Raw genomic sequence first — 23,868 nt, forward strand, 5'->3', positions numbered from 1 at the left:
CCAGAGGGCGTGAAGCGCACTGCTCCAGGTTCGAAAACAGCGTCATGCTATTATTATTTTCACTAATACAACCCTGAATTAGCAGTACTGAAGTCATTAAAAGTAATGCAAACAAAAGAGAGTGATTGAAATGTCGCTATGCGTTGGAAAGGCGGAAATATTTTTTCACATTCCATAATTAGACTATGGCATGGCAAATTAGACTATGGCGGGCCGCCACAGTCTCATCAATGTATGGGAAACACTGTATTACTTACCATTGTTTTCACGTGAAAAAAAACACAAAAAAACACACCAATTTTTAAGGTGTAGTGGCTTTTATTTTGCCGTGGTGGTGCGCCACAGTCAATAAATGTAGGGGAAACCCTGGCAATACAGGCCACAATATACTGATTGCAAGCAGATCATAGACAGAACTAGCTGTTAGAACCCAACCTTACATGTAAGAGTTAGGGTTATGCGACACCGAGTTTTATGCAACAAACCAAAGTATCTTTGGCAACTTATATTAAAAAAATAATAATAAAAAAACAACTAGGAACAAAGCCCAATCTAACAGCTTAAATCTGTATGCAGACAAAAGCCAAAAAAGGGTGTGTGTTCAAAAAATTTTTTTTTTTTTTAATTATGCATGATGATTGTTGATGAAGATTCTCAGCACATGATAATTGCACATTCAAGGACAAGGAGCAGAGCTGGCACACACACACACACACACATGCAGTGAACAAATCTGTCAATTCTATATACCTTTTGTGTAACGGGCAAAGGCATACACTGCATTCAGGCCCCATTTTGTGTGCATGCAACAGTTATCAACAACACCATAGAGCTGTACAGAAATCCACAGAAGCCTCTGTATGGGGTTACCTGCATAACATGAGAAAAGGCTTTCCTCTCTCCAGCAGCCTCCAAAGCACGCTGTGCTGCCACCAGGTACAACAGCTTCACTTCGTCACGACCGCTTGAAGTTAACTTGAGAAAGAGCCACTTGAAGATGCGCTCAGCCTCATAGCTAAGCACTGTGCAGAGGAGACCCAGGCAGGCTGCTGCATCCTGACGCAGCTCCCATAGCAGCTTACTGCTACATATGTTAACAACACCAGCAAGAAGATCAAATGTCAGAGACAAGCCAATAGTGATCATGGTTGCAATAATAGGGGATGCATCATAGGTAAGAGTTGCGCTATGCTTCTGAGACATACAGTTAAGACTACAATGCTTCAGCCTGGTCTCCAGACCATTTGGTCATGTCTTGGAAAGGTGATCTCTGACAATTAAGCCACCTGGATACATACAGTAATCCATGTGGCTAATACTGAGTTCTTGATATCAGATTAGATTGTAATGATTACACTAAAATGTAAAGATAATATAAAATGTAAATGGACGCTCTCCTCAGAATAAAATAACCACAAACAGTAAAGTACTTTGATTTAAGCATGCATTTCATGGATGATTCAGACAGACACCCTTTCTCAGACTAAGCTTGCAAATGAAAAAACTAGAATAACCCTTGCCAATTACGCCAAGTATACAAGTCTATGCACCGATCCGATGCCCTGTAATTTAGAAACAGGGCCCTGCAACTTCAAATTTAGCTCTATTAGCTCCACTTAATGTTACACACCAGATTTAATTTTTTCTTTGCTGCTTTAAAAGTCAACATAGGTTGTTGCCCCTAGCAACTACTGTTTTTAGAGTGGCAAAGAAGAAGTTGATTTCATGCCAGTCAGACGGAGCTGGCAAAATGTCAGCTATTTGGCAATATTCTAATAAGTTCAGTGAGTAAGTTTTAAGGGAATGATTTATTCCTAGATTTATTGAAGTTGCTGTTCTGGCTACACAAGGAATTGTTATTTATTCCTGGATTTGTCCTTTTTTGGTTATGATTTATTTATTTATTTATTGCATGCACTGATATCAGATCAGTGCTTGCTATCCTCTGATACCCAAAGCCAAGGTATTGGAAATAGTATCAGGAGGGAAAAAAAATGGTAATGGAACATCTCTAATTACCACCTTGTGGTTGTATGCCTCCACATATCAGGCAAGATGCTTGTTCTGAGCTATGGTGTTGAGTAATGGCCAGAACATCTTTTGCTGAATATAAAGATGTCACAGTTTGACCTCTGATCTTTTGTATATCATTATTTCCTATTAGACATTTGTGTAAAATTCTGTCGTAATCATCATATTAATTGTTTAGTGATGGCTGAAAAGCTGTTTTGTGAGGACACAGTAACCTTTCAGACAAATAACAAAAGACATGAGGAAATTCCCTCAATGAGTTCTTGAGGTATGGCAGTCCTGATGTCCTGAATCTAATAAACTTATAGCAGATGGCTTCCTCTTACCTCTCATTCAAAATGTCATTCAAGGTGCTGAGGATGGTGTCCAACTGCTTGACCAGGGTCTGTGCGAAAGAATAACATTAGCCATTAACCAGTCCATTTACCATATCTTGATGTTCAGTTCAACATACACTGCTCAAAAAATTGAGGGAACACTTTAAAACACACATCAGATCTTAATGAACAGATTATTCAAGTTGACAATCTTTACTGACATACATTGTATAATTTGATGAAAACAAACGGAAGTAACAACGGTCAGTAGGAACCAAAATCATTGACCCACTGAGGGCTGGATTCAAAATCAGACTGACAAAGTAAAAAGCTGAAATCACAGGTTTAACCAACATGTGGGAAATGTATCACAGCAACTCAGAATGTGAGTCAGTAGCATGCATGGCCCCCACGTGCCTGTGTGCACTTCCAACAACGTCTGGGCATGCTCCTAATGACTCTGTGGAAGGGGTCCTATGAATAGTGTATCAGTGAGCTCCTGGACAGTCTGTGGCCTTACTTGACGTTGTCAGATTCACTGATACAAAACGTCCCGTAGGTACTCAGTAGGATTTAGGTCAGGGGAACGAGAGAGCCAGTCAATGGCATCAATGCCTTCATCATCCAGGAACTGCCTACACACTGGCCACATGAGGACAGGCATTTTCCTGCACCAGAGTAAGGTCTGACAATAGTTCTGAGGATTTTATCCTGGTCCCCAACAGCTTTCAGGGTACCGTTGCCTATGTCATGGAGGTCTGCAAGACCTTCCAAGGATATGCCTCCCAGACCATCACTGACCCACTGCCAAACCAGTCATGCATGATGGTCTTACAGGCATAATGTCCACCACAGCCCTTTCGCGCCTGTCAAATGTCAACCTGCTCTCATCTGTGAGGAAAACAGGGTGCCAATGGCAGACCTGCCAATTCTGGTGATCTCTTGCAAATGCCAATCGAGCCAATTTGAATTGTACATCTTAAGCCGTAAGCATAAGCCTACTGACTGCCCTCTAGTTGAAACCTTGCTATTGCAGGTGAATTTTGCTATTAGCAATTGTCAAGGCAGGCAACCGCATCTTCCCATCCCTCCTCAGCCCTGTCTATACAAGGAACATCTCCTGATTCAGCAGACTGTGAGAGAGGAGAGGGGAGCACAGATGCAAAAGTTGGATAAAGATGCCTTACTAACAGCCAGTTCCCAGGATAAAATGTTTGCAGTTAATGTTTCTGTTAACCACTGACATATTTGAACCCTATTAACATGATATGATACATTTAAAGGAATGCTAACATCGCCTACAGGATTTGGTTTCGTTTATCCATTGCATTTCCTCTTAAGACACACTTGTCCAGATCCCTGCAGTACTATCGAAGAATCAACACTAACAAAGTCGCTCCGCTAATTCAGTTAAAGACGGTTTTCATTTCCTATAATTTCTTTAAAACAGCCCTGTTATTAAGTTAAAAGCTGTAATAAAGCAATATTACAGGAAACATCATGTTTTCACCTCTGAAAGAGCTGAAAGTGAATACGACAAAACAGTAAAACAGAGCAGAGGTTTGAAAATACAAACAGGACAAGGGAAACTTAAAGTTACAAAAATACTGAGAGCTGAACACACTTATATCAAAAAACATCTTTCTCTCCAGTTTCCTGCAAAGACATGTTTTAAATACTGATTTGAGGGAGAGACAGGTGCAGTTAAACTGTCTTTGATTGAAAAGCGAATTGGCGCAGCTTAATTTGACTCACTGTGGCCAGCTGTATCGTATTGTATGGAACTGTCCTTTAGCTGCTGTGGCATACAAATTTCTCCATTTGCTGAACCAATAAGAGGAATTTCTGGATTTTTGGAAATCGGCATTAGTGTCAAGTTATTACAGATTGGGGATTTGGATTTATGGCAGTGGTGTAATACTCAGAAACTGTCACAAAGCACAAAATACCAATTTCTACATGATGTTGCTTTAAAATTAAAGCTGCCCGATTATTTCCACCATTATCAAAATTGCAAAATGGTGAAATGTAACATTCAAATCTCAAAGCTGCATTTTTTCGACAAAGGTAAAATTTGGGACAAAACTACATTAGAATCAAGAACTGTAGTCTGTTTGGTATGGACCAACAAATGTCATACCATTGTGATTGTAATATTTTCTTTTCTGTTAAGACGGAATATTGTGATGCAACAATAATTATTGCTATTCAATCATTTCACAATTGTATTATCTTTTAAAATAATCGCAATACAATCGTTTGGCGATATTGTATACCTTAGTTAAAATATATTATTGGGTGCACCTACATCATGTGCCAGTGCACCTAAATGAAACAGTTATCCGGAGATTCCAGATGCGTGCTCTGGCATCTGCCAGAAACTTTAATCCTGCGTATCTACTCCGGAGTGCTCCGGACTGCTAGAGCTGGGACGGAGCAGATACACAACGCAATGGACCCAGTGTTAACACATAGATTAAAGTGAAACCAGTGAAATCAGCTCTGCTGGCGGAGTCATAACACAGTGGACACGTATCTGGTGGAATTGCGGGGTTAGGCCCACCAGTGAAAAATTAAGTCTGGACTGTTGTTTACCAAGAAGAACAGTATAAAAACTAATATTCACGTCACCATCCCATCACTTTGGATGAACTTCATTGTTTCAGAAACAAATGCATCTATCTTTGTAAGCGACATATAAAAGAGACGACATAATCTAAAGGGACTTGCAAAAGGCAGTGGGATATTATCTCTACATGATCTGCTTTACCACTTTGCTCTCGCTGTGGCTGATGAATTCCTTCAGTTGTTTGAGCGTGGCCAGTCTGCGGTCACGATCATCTTCCCTGGAGACTCTGCGCAGGAGGTTGACCAGCCGAGACTCCTCTGAGTGAGCCATCCCTCTGTCTGCAACAACACCACCACATGTCAGTGACAGCACAATAACACTCTGACTCCACTAACTTTCTCCATGTTTAGCATCACATATACCTTGATATCTGGAATTACAGTGTACTGGACTACAGGTCAACCATTAATAAACTACAGTTGGTGTTGCCCATTACTCATGAGTAACAACAATGGTGTGTTTGAGGCCTGGATTGACAATTGAGAGACTGCCCATCAGTGAAAAACACCTCACTCCCTGACATGACCATCTGTTCTCTTGTATGTAAACCTAATTCATTATGTCAAAGTGTCACAAATGTGTTTGTTACATTAATAGAGAGCTACAACACAAATGGTTCAAGCAGCAAACAAAAAACTATAGTCTGTTAGTGAGAACTGGATCTGGACATACAAGAGAACTATTCCAAATATATCCTATGAACATTCACTACTTTTTGCAATCTGAATACTGCATCCGTTGCATTAGAAAACATTTGTCAAATCTTACCCTGCGATTTCTTCATGTCTTTTGAAGCTAAAGCACGAGTTCCATGCTGAAAAGGAGTCAAATCTGTTGTCACGTCATTGGGCCTCAACTCTTGCCCCACCGACTTCCAACCAAACGTATTATCACAGACGCCTTGACCAGCTCCATATCCACCTGGGGGACACAAACCACGTTGGATTAATTAAATGTAATGCAAAGAACGCATGGCTTAACATAAACATGTCTAACATGGCAAAATACAGGAGAGGAGAAAAATTGTTATTTTCATGTTTGAAAAAAACTGCACACCTTCATTTTTTGTAACAGTATTTACAACTAGGATTGTCTGAAGAGCCTATGCATCTACTATGATATTCATTATATACAGCTAATTATATAGCTTTACCAGTATTACAAATGTGAATGGAATAGTATATGTCTGGGTCTGGCCATTTTTATGTATACAAGCCACAACGGAATTCATAGAAAGCTTGAACCGCTAACACCTCTGCTACTTCTCTAACATGAGAATTTATCATTTACGCGTTTTGTTATTAAGTCCCACTCCAGTGTGATTTGTATTTTTATCTTTCTCAACAATGTTTTACAGTTTCTTTATGCACTTAACAATTTAAATAATCAAGCTGTTGCTAAAATGGAATGGACTACAGTAATATCTGGGACATTTACGTCATCCAACAAGCTTGGATTTTTAAAACCTAGTCAGTTTGTAGTGAATGGGTGGCTGAACTCAGATCAGACTGCTGTTAGCCACCAAAACATTAAGCAGAAGGTTGTCTTGTGGCAGTAAATATACAGTACAAGTTAGGGCTGGGCAATACGGCCTAAAAATTTAATCTGATTTTTTTCCACACGAAACTCGATTTACGATTTTAATCGTTTTTTTTCTTTGTCAAAAACAAACTTCAAATGACAAATTGCATTGCATTTATTTTAATGATTTTTTGTAATCATATATTTAACATGACAGATTGCTTGCCATCTCTCTATAAAAGCAAGAAATCTGTGTGTGTGTGTGTGTGTGTGTTCCTCAAATATCTCTGCGGATCAGGATAAAACTGACCTGAGAGTTTCAACATGGCTGTTGCCTGGTTCAAGGGTGTGCGACGTCGGATTTGTTTGGACTACAATGATACCGTTGATAAATTATTTCATAAATGCTTTACAAATTCCGCGAGCAGTGTCCACCAGAGCCACCACAGTCACGTGCGCACCAGAGCCAATCACTGCACACCGTAGCCACGTGCACACAAGAGCCAATCACTGCAGAGCTCACTTCCAAGACATACCTTGAGAAACTAGAAAAGGCAAGTTCTGAAGAACTTGCGGTTGTGAATGCTCCCCGTTGACCAGCTGAAGCCAAATGCGGATTGCTGGCTGTGAAAACCTTGAATAATGTCCACAATATCTAAAAACTGTGAAATAATGTAGAATTAGTTGAAAAACTAAGACCAAACTGAATTGGTAGCTTTAATTAGCTTTAAAGTCTCGTCTGAAGAGAATGAAGATTTGTAATAGTTGGGTGAGAATGAAGCATTAAAATATATAGAGTGTGAAGAGATGTTACTGTGAGAATGAGTCAAAGACTCTGAGATTTATTGAATTTCTCAGTCTGATTCAATGTGTTGATGATTGGGAATATCTAAATAAATTTAAACAGAGTTCCTGGGTTGAAAATAATGTAGAATTGGTTGAAAAACTGAGGCCAAACTGAATTGGTTGCTTTAATTCATTTGAAGTCTCATCTGAAGAGAATGAAGCTTCCTAATACTTTGGTGAGAATGAAGCATTAAACACAGAATATAAGGTTTGAGACAAACTGCAATGCTAGCTTAAATTTGTGCTGAAAAGCAGTCAATGGAGTATGAAGAGATGTTACAGTAAGAATTAATCAAATACTCTGAATCTGACTGAGAAATTCAATAAATCTCAATATATCGATGATTGAAACATTTAATAACTTGAATGGAGTTCCTGGCTTAAATGAAAGAAAAAAGATAATCATTAAACCCCAGAATCAGAATCAGAAAAAGCTTTATTGCCAAGTACGATTTTACACATACGAGGAATTTGTTGTGGTGATATTGGTGCATGCATCAAATAACTAGCAAGTGAAAATATAACAAATTAACAATATAAACTATTTAAAGAATAGAAAATATAACAAATTAACAATATAAACTATTTTAAAAAGTAGAAAATATAACTATACAATATAAAAATATATACACACAATCTGTTTTTTGGGTAAAAAGATAAAAGGAGCAGACCAGCTGGCAGTGAGCAATTACAAGAAATGATGTGCAAATGAAAATGCGCAAATGGATAGGAAGTTCAAGCTGAGCGTTAATGTAACGCATAGAGTTATGGTGCTGTCAGTGTGACAGTAGAGTCAGAGGTAGAGGTGGAGTGTGAGGAGTGTCAGGGGGGATTCAGGCCTTGTTGATAAGGCTGACAGCAGACGGGAAGAAACTGTTCTTGTGGCGTGAGGTTTTGGTCCTGATGGACCGCAGCCTCCTGCCAGAGGGGAGTGTCTCAAAGAGTTTGTGACCGGGATGGGAGGGATCAGCAACAATCTTTCCTGCATGCCTCAGGGTCCTGGAGGTGTACAGGTCCTGAAGAGACGGGAGGTTGCAGCCAATCACCTTCTCTGCTGACCGAATGACACGCTGCAGCCTGCCCTTGTCCTTGGTGGTGGCAGCAGCGTACCAGATGGTGATGGAGGAGGTGAGGATGGAATCAATGATGGCTGTGTAGAAGTGCACCATCACTGTCTTTGGCAGACTGAATTTCTGCAGCTGCCGCAGGAAGTACATCCTCTGCTGTGCTTTCTTGATGAGGGAGCTAATGTTCAGCTCCCACTTGAGGTCCTGGGAGATGATTGTTCCCAGGAAGCGGAAAGACTCCACAGTGTCAATAGTGGAGTCACAGAGGGTGATGGGGGCAGGTGAGGCTGAGTTCTTCCTGTAGTCCACAACCATCTCCACTGTCTTTAGAGCATTGAGCTCTAGGCTGTTCTGGTTGCACCAGGTCACCAGGTGGTCAACCTCCCACCTGTAGGCGGACTCGTCACCATCAGAGATGAGATCAATGAGGGTGGTGTCGTCTGCAAACTTCAGGAGCTTGACGGACTGGTGACTGGAGGTGCAGCTGTTGGTGTACAGGGAGAAGAGCAGAGGAGAAAGAACACAGCCCTGGGGGGATCCGGTACTGATAGTCTGTGCATCGGAGATGTGTTTTCCCAGCTTTACACACTGTTTCCTGTCAGACAGGAAGTCAGTAATCCACCTGCAGGTGGAGTCAGGCATGTTCAGCTGGGAGAGCTGCTCCTGTAGCAGAGCTGGGATGATGGTGTTGAAAGCAGAGCTGAAATCCACAAACAGGATCCTGGCGTAGGTTCCTGTAGAGTCCAGGTGCTGGAGGATATAGTGGAGGGCCAGGTTGACAGCATCGTCTACAGACCTGTTGGCTCTGTAGGCAAACTGCAGGGGGTCCAGGAGAGGGTCGGTGATGTCCTTGAGGTGTGAGAGCACAAGGCGCTCGAAGGACTTCATGACCACAGAGGTCAGGGCGACGGGTCTGAAGTCGTTAAGTCCGGTGGTCCTTGGCTTCTTGGGGACAGGGATGATGGTTGAGGTCTTGAAGCAGGCTGGCACGTGACAGGTCTCCAGTGAGGTGTTAAAAATGTCTGTGAACACTGGGGACAGCTGATCAGCACAGTGTTTCAGGGAGGATGGGGAGACCGAATCCGGTCCAGCAGCTTTCCGGGGGTTCTGTCTCTTGAAGAGTTTGTTGCCGTCCCTCTCATGGATGGAAAGAGTCGTCACTGAGGAGGGTGGGGAGGGGGGGCCCATTAAGGTGGGCATTGGTGGAGGTGACTGGAGTTGGAGCTGGAGCTGTTGGGAGGTGTCGTGGGGGATGGTTACAGGACTGTCCCTTTGTCTTTCAAAGCGGCAGTAGAACTCGTTCAGGTCGTTGGCTAGGCGTCGGTCGTTAATGGAGTGGGGGGCTTTAGGCTTGTAGTTGGTGATCTGCCTGAGCCCTTTCCAGATAGATGCAGAGTCATTAGCTGAGAACTGGTGTTGGAGCTTCTCAGAGTACTGTCGTTTATCCTCTTTCACCGCCTTGCTAAACTTGTACTTCGCCTCTTTGAATCTGTCTTTGTCCCCACTCCTGAAGGCCTCTTCCTTTGCAAGCCTTAGCTGTCTGAGTTTGGCTGTGAACCAGGGTTTGTCATTGTTGTAACTCACCCTGGTCCGTGTTGGAACACAGCAGTCTTCACAGAAGCTGATGTATGACGTCACAGCCTCTGTGTACTCATCCAGACTGTTGGTAGCAGTCCTGAACACATCCCAGTCAGTAGAGTCCAGACACGCCTGGAGATCCTCCACAGCTTCACTGGTCCACGTCTTTGAAGTCCTCACTACAGGTTTGCAGAGCTTTAGTTTCTGCCTGTAGGCAGGAATCAGGTGGAGCATGACGTGGTCAGAGTGACCCAGTGCAGCACGGGGGACGGCGTGATAAGCATCCCTGACTGTGGTGTAACAGTGATCCAGAATTTTCCCCTCTCTGGTCGGGCATTTAACAAACTGTCTGTATTTAGGGAGATCGTGAGTGAGGTTACCTTTGTTAAAGTCTCCAGAGACAATAACCAAAGAGACCGGGTTGGTCCGCTCCACACACAGTATCTGGTTGGCGAGCATGCGCTGTGCGTCCTGCACGTTGGCCTGCGGCGGGATGTAAACACCGACCAGAATGAATGAAGCGAACTCACGGGGTGAATAAAACGGCTTGCAGTTAATGATAAAAGATTCCAGGTCAGGAGAACAGTGCTGCTGGATCACTGTTATGTTGTTGCACCAGCCACCGTTGATGTAAAAACAGATTCCTCCGCCTTTAGTTTTGCCGGAAAGTTCCGTATCTCTGTCCACGCGGTAGAGATTGAAGCCTGCCAGCTGCAGCGCAGAGTTCGGAATTAGTCCGCACAGCCACGTCTCCGTGAAGCACAAAACCGCAGATGAATGAAAGTCCCTGTTTTTGCCCAACAGCAGTTGCAGTTCCTCCGTTTTGTTGGGCAGTGAGCGCACGTTACAGAGAAATATTCCCGGTAACGCTGTGCGTAGTGCGTCCGTTTCCCTCTCCTCCGGCGTTTCGCTGCGTGAGCAAAGGTGAGCGCACCTTTGACCAGAATGTCCAAAATTTCCAAAGTTGGGAGGAGAAAACTGGGAAAAAGATCCTCTGGAGTTGTTGCCCTGATGTTCATGAGCTCTTCTCTGGTGAAAGAGCTCCGGGTACTATCGCAAAAAACAGAGTTTACGTACAAAACAAAACAAAACAATGCGCACCAACACACCGAGGCAGCCGTCCGTAAATGTGAAATATACTGTGTGTGTTTGTGTGCGTGAGTGTGTGCTTAAGCATGGCTTTATGTACGTGTGTGTGTGTCTGTACATGTGTGGTCATGTGTGCATGCATATCTAATATCTATTTGATAATTCATAATAATTCATAATCATCTGCTTGAATGGGAAAAAAGGCCGAAAAACATCAAATATTTCTGAAATTATGAATGAAATCAATTAGAAAAATGGAAACGGTCGATTCCCAATTGAGATGAATATTCTGTGTTTGAATGGAGTGAATCCGTTGAAAATGTTGAAGTAGTTAAGGGCCAAATTTTCTGACCCAGAATATATAATAATAATAAAAACTAGAAAAATTAAGTATTTCCTGCGAAAATACAGTGTGATGCTGAAGACTGAAGTGAAATCTGCTGAATGTACTGCCGAAAAGATGAAAAAGTTGAACATTTTGATTGCTGAAAAGTCAGGAAGATGAATATCTGAAAAAGCTAAAAAGCTGTTGCTTAAGAGGGCTGAAAGAGCTTAAAAATGTGAAAAAAGACTGAAAAGCCCAAAAAGTTGTAGAGTAAGAGGGCAGAAAGAGCTTAAAGAGGTGAGAAAAGGCTGAAAAGGTGGAAAGTTAAAGGCAGAAAGAGCTTAAAATGGCTACACACATGCTGGAGCAGGAGCAGAGCCAAAGATGACAATGTTCCCATAAGAATGAATGGGAAAACGCCTGCCAAACCCCTGCGATTTTAAAAAAAACTGTAACAGTTATAGCCAAAATATGTATATATTATAACAGGGTTCTCCCCAGACAACGGAACGGTGGCGCAGCACCGCTATACTGCTAGCTCAGTGCCACTATACTCATTTTCAATGTTAGCTGCTTTGTAGCGGGTGAGGGTGAAGAGTGAGCATCCGTCCCGCCGTCCACCTGATCGCCCCCCAGAGAGACATGCAGACAGATAGAGAGAGAGACACAGAGAGACAGACAGATAGAGATAGAGACAGACTCTCTCTGTTGGCCCAGCTGATCTCTGTTGCCACGGTGATCGTTGGCGACCACCCCTGGTAACGGACTGGGACAGCTGATTTCTGAGCCCTTTCAGCCTCACGTCTAGGATGTCAAACTAATGCTATATATTCAAAATCATACATAACATAGGGGCGTGGTTTCTGCTTGATGGAGTAGGCAGCAAAGGAGGAGAGCTCCGACATATTAACATTTATTAAGCTTAAACCTCCAAACAAACAAGAAAATGGAGCATAGCTTTAATCCTAAACCACTTTAGAACAAGAGTCTTGATATGAGAAAGAGTTCACGCAGAACAAATCAGCAAGGAAAGCAGGTACAGAAAACGCTAACTCCATTCACACGAGGCAGCCCAAAAATGGCCGACGGCGCAGCAGTGAATACACAGGAGAGAACACCTGATACCAAGCCCGAGGCCACGCTCTCCTTGCGGATGCTTCGAGAGGCGTTACAGATCACCAGAGAAACGGTGCTGGTCCAGATAAAAGCTGAGAACGCGACATCACTTAAAGAAATTAAAACGGACATTGTTTCTCTCCGCGAAGAAACCAAAGCTGACATACAGGCCATACGAGACGAGCTAGCAGGTGAGCTAGCGCAACTCCGCTCGGCACAGGCTGAGACAGCTCACGAATATAGAGAGATGGGAACTGCGCTCAGTGAAACGATGGACAGAGAATCTGCACTAGAGAAGTCACAACAATTAATCAGTAAGGAATGTAAGAAAATACAGGACAAATGCCAAGATTTAGAAAACAGAAGCAGGAGACAAAATCTACGGCTGGTCGGCATCAAAGAGGGAGCTGAAGGAGGCGACATGATCAAATTCCTCGCGGATTTCTTCCCCACTGTGCTCGGAGCCGACAACTTCAGCTCCCCGGTGGTTATTGATCGGGCTCATCGTACATTTGCCTTGCGGCCGACCAACGGTGAGAGCCCCCGGGCCATTCTCGTCCGCCTTCACTATTATACGGACAGGCAGAAGATACTGGATATGGGCAAAACTAAAGGACGACTGATATACAAAGGAGACCAGGTGCACATCTTTCCAGACATGAGCCCGGAGGTCAGCAGGCAGCGCGCCGCTTTCAACCCAGTGAAGAGAAAACTCCGGGAGGCCAACGTCACGTACAGCTTGTTCTACCCAGCCAGGCTCACTATCAGTTTGGACGGGATTAGACACTCCTTTGGTTCCCCGGAAGCTGCTGAGGATTTCTACAACCAGAAGATCGCCAAAGTGGACTGATTCCTATGAGCGCAAGTAATAGTAGTGATCTGAGTTTGATATCCTTTATGTTAAAACTTGTGGTGCCAATAACTGTTGTGATTGACACAGGATTTATATGGAGATACTCTTAAGTAACCGATTCTATATTTTATATTTGATCTATAAATTATTTTTCTTTCTCCTTTCATCTTTCTCTGTTATCAACACTGAACACTCTCTGCTGAGGCTGTGGATGTAAACATTCTTAAACCTTGATATAATGTAATGAAGTGGACACAACCAAGGTCGCAAACTATAAGGACATTTGGGGGGAGGAAAATGAGTCACTTCACTTACAGATCCATCTTTGTTACTAGTGTTATTTGCTCCTCTTATGTGGTAAGTACAACAAAAACTAGAGCTTGGAGGTTTAAAACAGAAATTTTTTTTTTTTTTTTTTTCTTATTTAAACGGAGCTCAGAGACCAGGTCTTCCTTTTCTTTCTCTTTCTCTGTTTCTCGCTCCCTCTCTTGAGGTGTGTTAAATGGCAAGGTGCCTTTGGACTTCAGTAAGCTTTTTTTTCCCCCCGCCACTTGTTTGGGAAGGGTCGGGGGGTGGGTTGGGTAGATGTAAAGTTTGAAAGTTTAGATGATGTAAGTTTGTTAGAAGTCACTACACGTACAAGTCTTGTGGGGTTTTTTTTGTTTGTTTGTTTGTTTGTCTGCTTTTGTTCTTTTCCTTTTTTGTCTCTTCCTTTCTTCTGGGTGGATGCAGGACCATCTATGTTGCCATTATAATCTTCTCCAGATTAGACCATTGATAGAAACCCAAAGAGATCCTACATGAATAATGAGGAAGGTGTGGTGAAGCTAATTACCTGGAACTGCAAAGGGTTGAATGGAGCCGTGAAACGTGGTAATGTATAAGCACATCTGCAGAGATTGGGAGCTGATATAGCCTTCTTACAAGAAACGCATCTCAAAAACCATGCACATAAACAATTACACAGGAACTGGGTGGGACATGTGTTTCACTCTAGCTTCAATTCAAAATCACGCGGGACTGCTATTATAATCAACAAAAATATCCCCGTTATTACATCAGATAACTTTAGCGAATGTTTATGCCCCCAACTTTGATGATGAGAGGTTTATAAACTCAGTACTAGCTTCCTTACCCAATCTTCATACCCACAACCTGATTCTAGCGGGAGATTTTAATTTTGTAGTGGATACAGTGCTTGATAGATCATCAAACAAACAACGCTCTTTGTCTAAGTCAGTGAAACTGTTACAACATTTTTTAAAGTCAGTTAATGTAATAGATGCATGGAGATATATGAACCAGGACCAACGAAAATACTCATTTTTCTGTCAACCACACAAATCCTTCTCCAGGATTGACTACTTTTTCATAGACTTGAAACTACTTACACTGGTAAAATATATAGATTATGAAGCCATTGTTTTATCAGACCATGCCCCACTAAGATTGCAACTAAACTTTCCCTGTAGATATTCAGCCAAAACGTGGCGTATGGATAACGGTTTACTAGCTAGTGAAACCCATGTAGAGTTTATCAGATCTCAGATTGCTTTATATATGCAAACCAATGAGACTCCAGATGTTTCGAAAAGGATTTTATGGGAGGCCCTAAAAGCATTTGTTCGAGGACAGATTATTTCCTACTCAGCTCAGTTGGTCAAAACAAAAAATGAGAGAGGAAGGAATATTACAGGACAACTTGTGGAATTGGACAAACGGTATGCATTATCTCCCACTCCTGACCTGCTTGTTAGGAGGACAAGTCTGCAGACCGAGTTCAATCTCTTGTCCACAGCTGAGACAACCAAATTAATAAATCGTTCCAGACATAAATATTATGAGCATGGGCAGGGGATAGGAAGGCAACTGGCCCATCAGATAAGAATATCCGAGGCATCTAGGTATATAACTGAAATTCGCACCGGTTCTGGAAATACAACAAAAGACCAATTAGAAATAAATCAGGAATTCAAACAATTTTATTCTAAACTATATACAACATAAACAGCAGCTAATTCGGTAACTATACAAGAGTTTTTTGATGACTTGGAAATCCCTTCCATCTGCCAGGAGGATAGGTGTTTGTTGGAGGAGCCTATAACTCTAGAGGAGGTGACCTCAGCAGTACGCAGCTTACAAAGCTCAAAAGCACCAGGGCCAGATGGGTATACGACTGAATTTTATAAAACTTTTGTCACTGAGGTTGCGCCTCTTCTCTTGAGAGTTTTTAATGAATCATTTGAGACAGGGTCTCTTCCAACAACATTTTATCAGGCAACAATCTCTCTAATACATAAAAAGGGGAAAGACCCACTGGACGCAGCATCTTACAGACCAGTGAGTCTATTAAATGTAGACACCAAAATTCTAGCTAAAATATTGGCGATTAGACTGGAAAATGTACTCCCAACAATAATTCACGAAGCTCAAACAGGTTTTATTAAAAATAGACAACTGTCTCATAATATCTGCAGACTATTCAATAATATATATACACATCTAATACCAACTCACTCTCGGAAATAATATTATCACTGGACGCGGAGAAGGCCTTTGACAGGGTTGAGTGGGGTTATATCTTCTCGGCCCTGTCAAGGTTTGGTTTTGGCCCAAGGTATATTTCTTGGATCAGGCTCCTTTATGCATCTCCAATGGCTTCAGTACAGACAAATAAGATTAGATCGGAGTACTTCAGGTTAACACGTTCCACTAGGCAGGGATGTCCACTATCTCCTCTGCTTTTCGCACTGGCAATAGAACCTCTGGCAGTCTCTTTGCGGGCTTCAAAAGAGTTCAGTGGGATTCACCGAGGAGGCAAGGAGCATAAGGTTTCACTGTTCGCCGATGATTTATTAGTATACATCTCGGACCTTTCTAAATCAGTCCCTGCAATAATCTCAATTTTGAACAAATTTGGACAAATATCAGGATATAAAATAAATATTAGCAAAAGAATATTATTCCAATAAAGATCATAAAAGACCAACAACTCTTTGACAAATTACCCTTCAGGATCTCAACTCAGTTTAAGTATTTAGGTATTAACATTAGCAAAACTTTTGCAGGTCTATACAAAGAGAACTTTCAAAAATTACTTGACATTACAACAGAAGACCTGCAGAGATGGTCCCATATTCCCATAACATTAGCAGGTCGAATCAACATAATCAAAATGACCATCCTCCCCAAATTTCTTTTTTTATATCAGTGTATTCCCATGTATATCAAAAAGAGTTTTTTTCAGAGCATAGATAAAATAATCTCAGAATTTATTTGGAATACGAAAAAACCGAGATTAAGGATGATCTTTTTATAGAGACCAAAATCAGTAGGAGGTATGGGGTTGCCAAACTTTAAATTTTATTATTGGGCAAGTAACATTAAAATGATGACTTACTGGCTACAAAAAAAGCCTCCGCTGTGGTTTGGTATTGAAAACGCCTGTTGTCACCCTTCTTCTCTCCCAGCCATGTTGTTCTCAGCTCTGCCCACGGTAGACCCTGACTCACTACACAATCCAGTCGTCTCCCATTCACTCAAGATCTGGTCCCAAATTCGAAAAGCTTATGGTTGGCAGTCTTGTTCTCTTCAAAGCCCTCTCATCAAAAACCACGCCTTTGCACCCTCTTTTACAAATACATTATTTAAGAATTGGTACGAAAAAGGAATTCATACCTTCCTGGATATATTCATAGATCAAGTTTTTCCAACATTTGAACAGATACAGGAAAACTACAATATTCCAAGGTCACAGTTTTCTAAATATTTACAGATAAGGGGTTTTGTTATTCAGAATAATCCATCATTTCCGAATTCTCCCAACCCATCCTCAATAGAATTGATACTTAAGCAAGATCCCTCTAAAAAAGGAGGAATATCCAAGATATACGAAAGTCTGTCAAATCTGGCTGGCAAAGCTACTACAGATCATCTGAGGTTGGCGTGGCGGGATGACCTGGGCAGAGAGATCACAGAAGATCAATGGCAGAGAGCCCTAACACAAACTCATAGTTCTTCAATATGTGCAAGGCATGGCCTCATGCAATTTAAAATAATACATCGTCTACACTGGTCAAAACAGAGGCTTCATAAAATATTTCCTTCAGTGGATCCCTCATGTGACAGATGTGGGCTTGGACCAGCAACATTGGGTCATATGTTTTGGAGCTGTCCGAAGTTATTAAATTACTGGGACAATTTCTTTCAGATGGTATCAAATATCTTACATAGACCTATTAACGTAGATCCACTGGTGGCGGTTCTAGGAATTATTGATTCAAGCATAACGAAAAGTAACATGGAACAAAACATGGTTTCGTATGTCAGCCTACTTGCGCGAAGATTGATATTACTTAATTGGAAAAAAAAGACAGCTCCAACTTATTCCAATCTTATGACAGATGTTATGAGACATTTAGACCTGGAGAAAATCAGATTCCAACTGAGGAATCAGGAAAGTAAGTTCTACAGAATTTGGCAGCCGTTTATTGATTATTTTAACCACAACACATAGTCTGAGAGGAAGATATAGAAGTGCCTTTAATAGAAGGAAACGTGTATATGTGAATGGTGTTTGTACTGTCGGATATGTTGTATGTTAAAAAGAGGAAAATCAATAAAAAAAAGTTAAAAAAAAAAATCATACATAACATATAATAGGAGCGAGTTAAAAAAGGGTGCAGTTTCGAAAATCCTCTTCCCGATTTACATTGGAGTGAATGGAGCAGGTGAGAGCTACTCTTAGAGGCAGATAATTCAAAAACTGTAAATCCAACCGATAAAGCAGACACATTGTGAGAAAGAAGACAAGGGTGGCTACAACTTTCGAAAATATCACTGTTTTTTAGCGTAATTTGTGGCTGGGATCATCACGGAAAGACAAAATTTCTGAGGTTTTTTTTTGAGTCTCTCTCACTCTGTCAGTTGGTCTCCTGCACTCTGCTACGCGAACATTCTGCCATACACACTCATTGAAAACCCTGAATTTCTTCAAAATTACTCACCATCGTTGAAGGGTCAGAGTTCAAAAACTATACATTGTAGGAAAAAAGTTCAAATACAACTTAAAAAGACAAGACTGCGAGAGTGCCTACATTTTAAAGTTTGAATGGTGTTTCTAGGTGAATGTATGCCAGAGCAGGAGATGTTTGAAAAATGCCGCAGATTTGCCAAGTTTTTGACCTTGTCCCATTCATTCCTTATGGGAATGCACAGCCCACTATGGACACCTATAGCTCTGCGAGCTGGACCGGGATTTTGCCGGCGGTTCAGTCCCATTCTGTTCTGTGCATCTAAACTGACTGTTGTGGATTAATGAGATCAAAAGAGTCTGGACCGAGTCTGTTCCGGTCTGAGGAGATCTGGATACGCGAGGACAACAAACTGGAATCGGAATCTGTGGATGTTCATCTGTAGCTAGCTGCTAGCCCACCCCCACGGCCCACCTCCTGAGTTGACGGCCGCGCTGGCACGTCCAAAACCGGACTTGCGGTAAATAATGTCTGTCACACTTTTTCATAAACATTGCCGTCAGGTTAGCTGCATGTTTGGTGCAGGAAGAAATGGTAAAAATGGGCTTTTGTCACGAAAGTGTCCGCAAGCAGCAAGTTTGGTTGCTGAGGAACAGAGGAAGTTGTGGGAGGGACGCCGGCAGTGATACAGACAGCAACAGAGATAGCGATTTTTGTGAGTTGAGAGAGGACCGTGGTTTGTTCGAGGTCCGTTGCCACAAAACCAAACTACTTACTAGACAGTGCCGTTTCAGGAACAAACTCTTGGCTCATTGCATGTTGTGTTTGTCTGTGAAAAGTCAATGCCGGCGAAGGGCAGAGCCTGCTATGAACTACAGGAGCCCATGGGGAGCGGCGGCGGCGCAAGTTAAAGAGAAAGTCTTTTTTTTTTTTTTTTTTTTAATTTAATTGTCCTAAACCATAAACCTGAATTAATCGATTTCAAGGATTTATCACCCAGCCCTAGTACAAGTTACAGTTTAACCATAAATAAACTATGCAGCTGCTTACCAAGAAGACCTAATGTTTGAGTAACAGCTATCACTATCCCTGATATTAGCCATGCTATTCGCATCCCTTCTACGAACAGCACTGGGATCATTTCTGTGTAGGTGTCCAACTCCAGAGACTTAAATACTCAAGCCATGATGTGGGTTTGAAATAGTGACCGACCAATTATCGACCACTGATATATCGGGGCCCGATAGAACAGCCCAGTTTCTATCGTGGGTTCTACTGTATCGGTGAAATGTTGCGTCAATAGCAAAAAAAAGTGTGACAGTGACAAAAGCATGCACTGGTGTACTGATATTTTGTCCAGTGGGGCATGCTGAGCTCAGCCAGAGACTTTGGCTCTGCTCATATTTCAGTGAAGACCCTCCCCCACTCTACACCCTGAAACCTCCCAACCACCTGACCAGTCAGCCGATCAACCAGCAGACTTTTCCCCCTTTTCCACAAGCCACGGTAAGTTAGTTCAAGAAATACGTAACTGTAAACATGAAAACATCATGGAACAACAATTATAGGCCAAATTTCCTTGCCCCTTTCAAAAGTGTCCCCGGCCAAGATCTCATGTGTAATTAATAACTTGCATATCGGCTATCGATGATTGCTCCCCCTCTAATATCGGGTATTGCTATCAGGCCAAAAAATCCCTATCGGTCGGACACTAGTTTGAAACACTGTGGTATCATTATCTTTCCTGTTTGTCTCCTTACATTCATCCTTCTGTTTGTGATATAAATCTCTAACTTGGATTCACCAGTAAATGGGAGTTTTTCCAGTCAGCCACTGTGTAATTATTTCTAGCTAACCTCAAACATTTGGCCTTGACTCCTCTACGGAGAAGTGGTTTAGAAACTGCTATCTATCCTCTGAGATAAATATCCTCTTGTATCTTGTGGTCTTTATTTAGCCTATTCTGTAAATAAATCCTAAAGAATTCTGTTTATTTACACGTTTACAGAGTCTAATGAAATCCTTCTGAAGACACTGTGGTGCCCTCCTGTATATCCTTGCCACAGCAGCCGCTACCACAGACACCATATGTAATCAACAGTAGATCAACATTATTCAAATCCAAGAAGACAGATTAATGCTAATTTGGAACAAAAAAGGTATTTTTGCACAACCCAAAATGTGTTTTGTTCAGGTAAAAAATGTATGTGATGTATACAGTGTAAAAAACCTAGTTATAAGTTCCTGTGTAGTTCATGCTTACTACATTTTTAGAACTGTACATACTCTGTTATTATATTCATGATAACCTTGGTGACTAAAAACAAGTCTCACCCTCTTCCTGGTGTGTATCTTCAGCAGCGTAGGCATCGCTGGGCACCGCTGGCTGGTCAAGGCAACTGGATGGTAACACGTCGTACAATGCTGCTGAAACAAGCTCTCCAGACTTCACTACGTCCTGGCTGGCTGACACACTATGAACTCTGAATATAGGATACACAGACATGCACATGCATACAAATGTAATTATTTTATCATATTTACAGCTGATAATATGGGAGGAATTGTCAATATCAACATCAACATTGATGTATATCATCAGAGTGTAGTCACATTACAGCGAAAAAACACAGTTAAGTGTGCAGTGCCTCTTTAACAACATTAACAAAGAAGCATCAATCACTTTTTCCAATTCTGATCCAATTCCAGTATCGGAACTTTGATACTGAATACCAAATAAACAAGGAAGCTAGGATGATTTGCAATATGTATTCATTTAAATAGTTGTTGCAGAATGAAGAATCTTTAATTTTCAAAAGTTTTCATTTTCATCTAGTTTTCACTTACTACCAACCACATTTTGACTTAAAATCAACTATATTACAGGATTTTACAAGTTGCCAAAACTGAACTGAAACTGTCTGCACTTAAATTAAGCTTAAAACTAAAGCAAAAAAGTGTAGCTTGTCACGTTACTCTGATTATACCACAGTTGTAACACCAAGCCAGGAGACATGGACTTTTAAAAGCAGTTTGTACCAGATGTTAAGTTTTTTTAAGTTGACATTACAAAGAGTGGTGGAACTTTTCTGGCGTACTTTGATGTACGTTTGTTCTCCTCCTCCTTTCGCCAAGCCCTTGCAATTGCACTGTGCATCAGTGATCCTGAGTATGCAATGATCACTTGATGATCTATTTGGTACAGGTGAACAAATGCCACATCATCAAAATTATCATAGAAAAAATGATAATTCCCACTGATTGCAGTATCTGGCAAAATTGTTGCAGCATAATGTTTTTACTGTGACATGCAGCACTGAATTAAAGCAAGAAACTTTGTTGATCACAGTGATAGAAAATGACATTTGATTAAGGTTCAAACAGCATACATTCACACCCCTAAGACTCACATAAGATCACACAGGGAAGCCTCAAAGTAGTGCCATGCTGCATACACATATACTGCTGGGAGAATTGCTGTTGGACCTCAGGAAAATGCATCTGAGACTGGACCAGGATAAGGTAAGACCTGTAGTTAAGTCCCCCAAGCCCCGTTACCAAAAGAGAATTTCAGGCCCTGCTATCATTAACAAAAATTAACAAAATCAGTACAGAAGTAGTTTATGTGTGACACTTTTACGCTCCTGTTTTATCAAAATATGTACACTGTAAATATAATGTCAACTCAGTACTAAAGGTACAGTTTCTTAATTTTGACACAGGGCACATGAAAGATGCAGCAACCACTTCAAGTCAAGTCAATTTTTATCATACATCAGTAGTGTAAAAAAAATATATATATATAGATAAAATACAAATATTCCCACCTCCACAAACTAATGACCACATAGTGAAGAGGAGGCCTTCAGGGCCCCTGAGAGTCTGGGGCCCTGGGGTAGTTAAAGATAAAGTCCTTAAGTGAGGCTCCTAAACACATGTGATGCCAAGTCAATGCTTCTGCAATTGCAGTGTCGACCTTTGCAGTCATTTTCAATCAATACAAAGAATACAAGGCCAGCATCGTCATCCACTGTTATGTTATTTAACAATTATGAATTGGAAGTTATGTCGAGTTGATAACATTACAGAACTGTGGCGTCTACTCTGTGCTAGCTGGCTACCGTTAGCCAGTGCAAACAGTATCGTGGTAGCCTAATGCTAACTAGCTAAAGTGTCGCAGCTGGTTACATATCAGCTTCTGGTTAACGCCTGTTTAAAAGTCACTCATGTTATTCACCATTGCGGCCGATTAGGCATTATTAACGTTTTCGAACGCTGATGGTGTCGTTCGCTGCAAGTTAGCCAGTAGAGCTGACTGGCTTCAGTGTCAACATTTAGCTTATCAATGCTTTAGAAGCAAACTGAGCTAACGTTAACGTTAGCGCCTGCAAGGCGGGACTGTGAATAGTGAATAAAACGCTTTGGCTTTGTTTATATTGATGACAGGCTATGACAAAACTACAGTTTAGTATACAATACATTTAGAGTATTTTAAACAGGTAATGGTAATGTTTAAGGATTTCCCTCCTACGTGGCCAAAACTTAATAAGGCAGCGCAGCAAAGGCCCAAAGAGTCTCCGATTTATTACAACCAGCCTCCTCCGGAACAGAACACTGACCTGGGCTGCCAGTCATTCCAGTGTGGCTGCAGGTTGTGGGCGCCGCTGAGCCGAGACCCCGAGGCTTTACGGCTCATTACCTTTTAGAGAGCTGCATGACCCGCTGGCAGCGGTAACCGTGCCTCTCCTCAAGAGGTACTTTGTACTGTTATGTTTTGTCAAGTCTCATAAATCGGTTAGCAACTCGTCGTTGTAGCTAGCATACGGTAGTGTTGCCTCTTCTTCTTCTTTGAGATTTTACGGCAGTTGGCATCGTTGACGTTGAATTACTGCCATCATCTGGAGTAAGTGAACTCCTACAGTTGTCTCCCATCATTGAGTGTTCCTCGAGGAGTCTCACGTCCTCTTGTCCTCACCCGACTCGTGGAGGCGATGCTTTATAATATCAAGTCTGGAAAGAATAACGATAGAGCGGAGTGCCGTGTCCATATTTGTTTTATTGGCAAAGTTGTCTAATCAGATTTGTTGCAACAAAAAGAACATTATATTTCTTTTCTTTTTTTTTTGTTTAAGGGCAGATTAGATGACTGAAACAAAGACTACCATAAGCAGCATTTGACAGGGTTCAAGCACAATGCACTGTTTCAGGGAAGAAGACAGCCTGAGAAGGAGACTTGAGCCCTGGACATTTGTATCATCGGGTGTGTTGACTGACACACTGACTGTGTGGCATTGGGCCCTATTTAAAAAAGAGGACATATTCTCAACTCTGATTTCAGAAACAGACCCCTGAATCCATGTTTTCATGCGCCTTCTGACATGGCTCAATTAAGGCTATTTAAATTTATGATGCTTCTTCAGCGCCACCCTTTGTTCAAATACTGACTGTTCACAATCATGGCTAGACTAATGAATTGAACATGACCACAGAACATGTGAAAAGATTTTTTTTTAACTCAAATCA

General features: G+C 41.6%; 1 protein-coding gene across 2 annotated transcripts in view; it reads right to left on the minus strand.

Moving 5' to 3' along the window:
- smg1 (SMG1 nonsense mediated mRNA decay associated PI3K related kinase) overlaps positions 1 to 23,278 on the minus strand; it is a 134,809-nt gene extending 111,531 nt beyond the window's left edge. For both annotated transcript variants that reach the window (XM_037091662.1, XM_037091661.1), the window contains exons 1-6: positions 22,965 to 23,278; positions 20,680 to 20,828; positions 5,746 to 5,898; positions 5,119 to 5,255; positions 2,358 to 2,416; positions 871 to 1,084 (exon numbers count right to left, since the gene is read on the minus strand). In XM_037091662.1, the coding sequence (XP_036947557.1) occupies positions 871 to 1,084; positions 2,358 to 2,416; positions 5,119 to 5,255; positions 5,746 to 5,898; positions 20,680 to 20,828; positions 22,965 to 23,041 (789 nt within the window). In that variant the 5' untranslated portion in view covers positions 23,042 to 23,278. The remainder of the gene's footprint in view (positions 1 to 870; positions 1,085 to 2,357; positions 2,417 to 5,118; positions 5,256 to 5,745; positions 5,899 to 20,679; positions 20,829 to 22,964) is intronic.
- Between the last annotated feature and the right edge of the window lie 590 nt (positions 23,279 to 23,868).

This window comes from Acanthopagrus latus, chromosome 24 (assembly GCF_904848185.1).
Source record: "Acanthopagrus latus isolate v.2019 chromosome 24, fAcaLat1.1, whole genome shotgun sequence".
Taxonomy (NCBI): Eukaryota; Metazoa; Chordata; class Actinopteri; order Spariformes; family Sparidae; genus Acanthopagrus; species Acanthopagrus latus.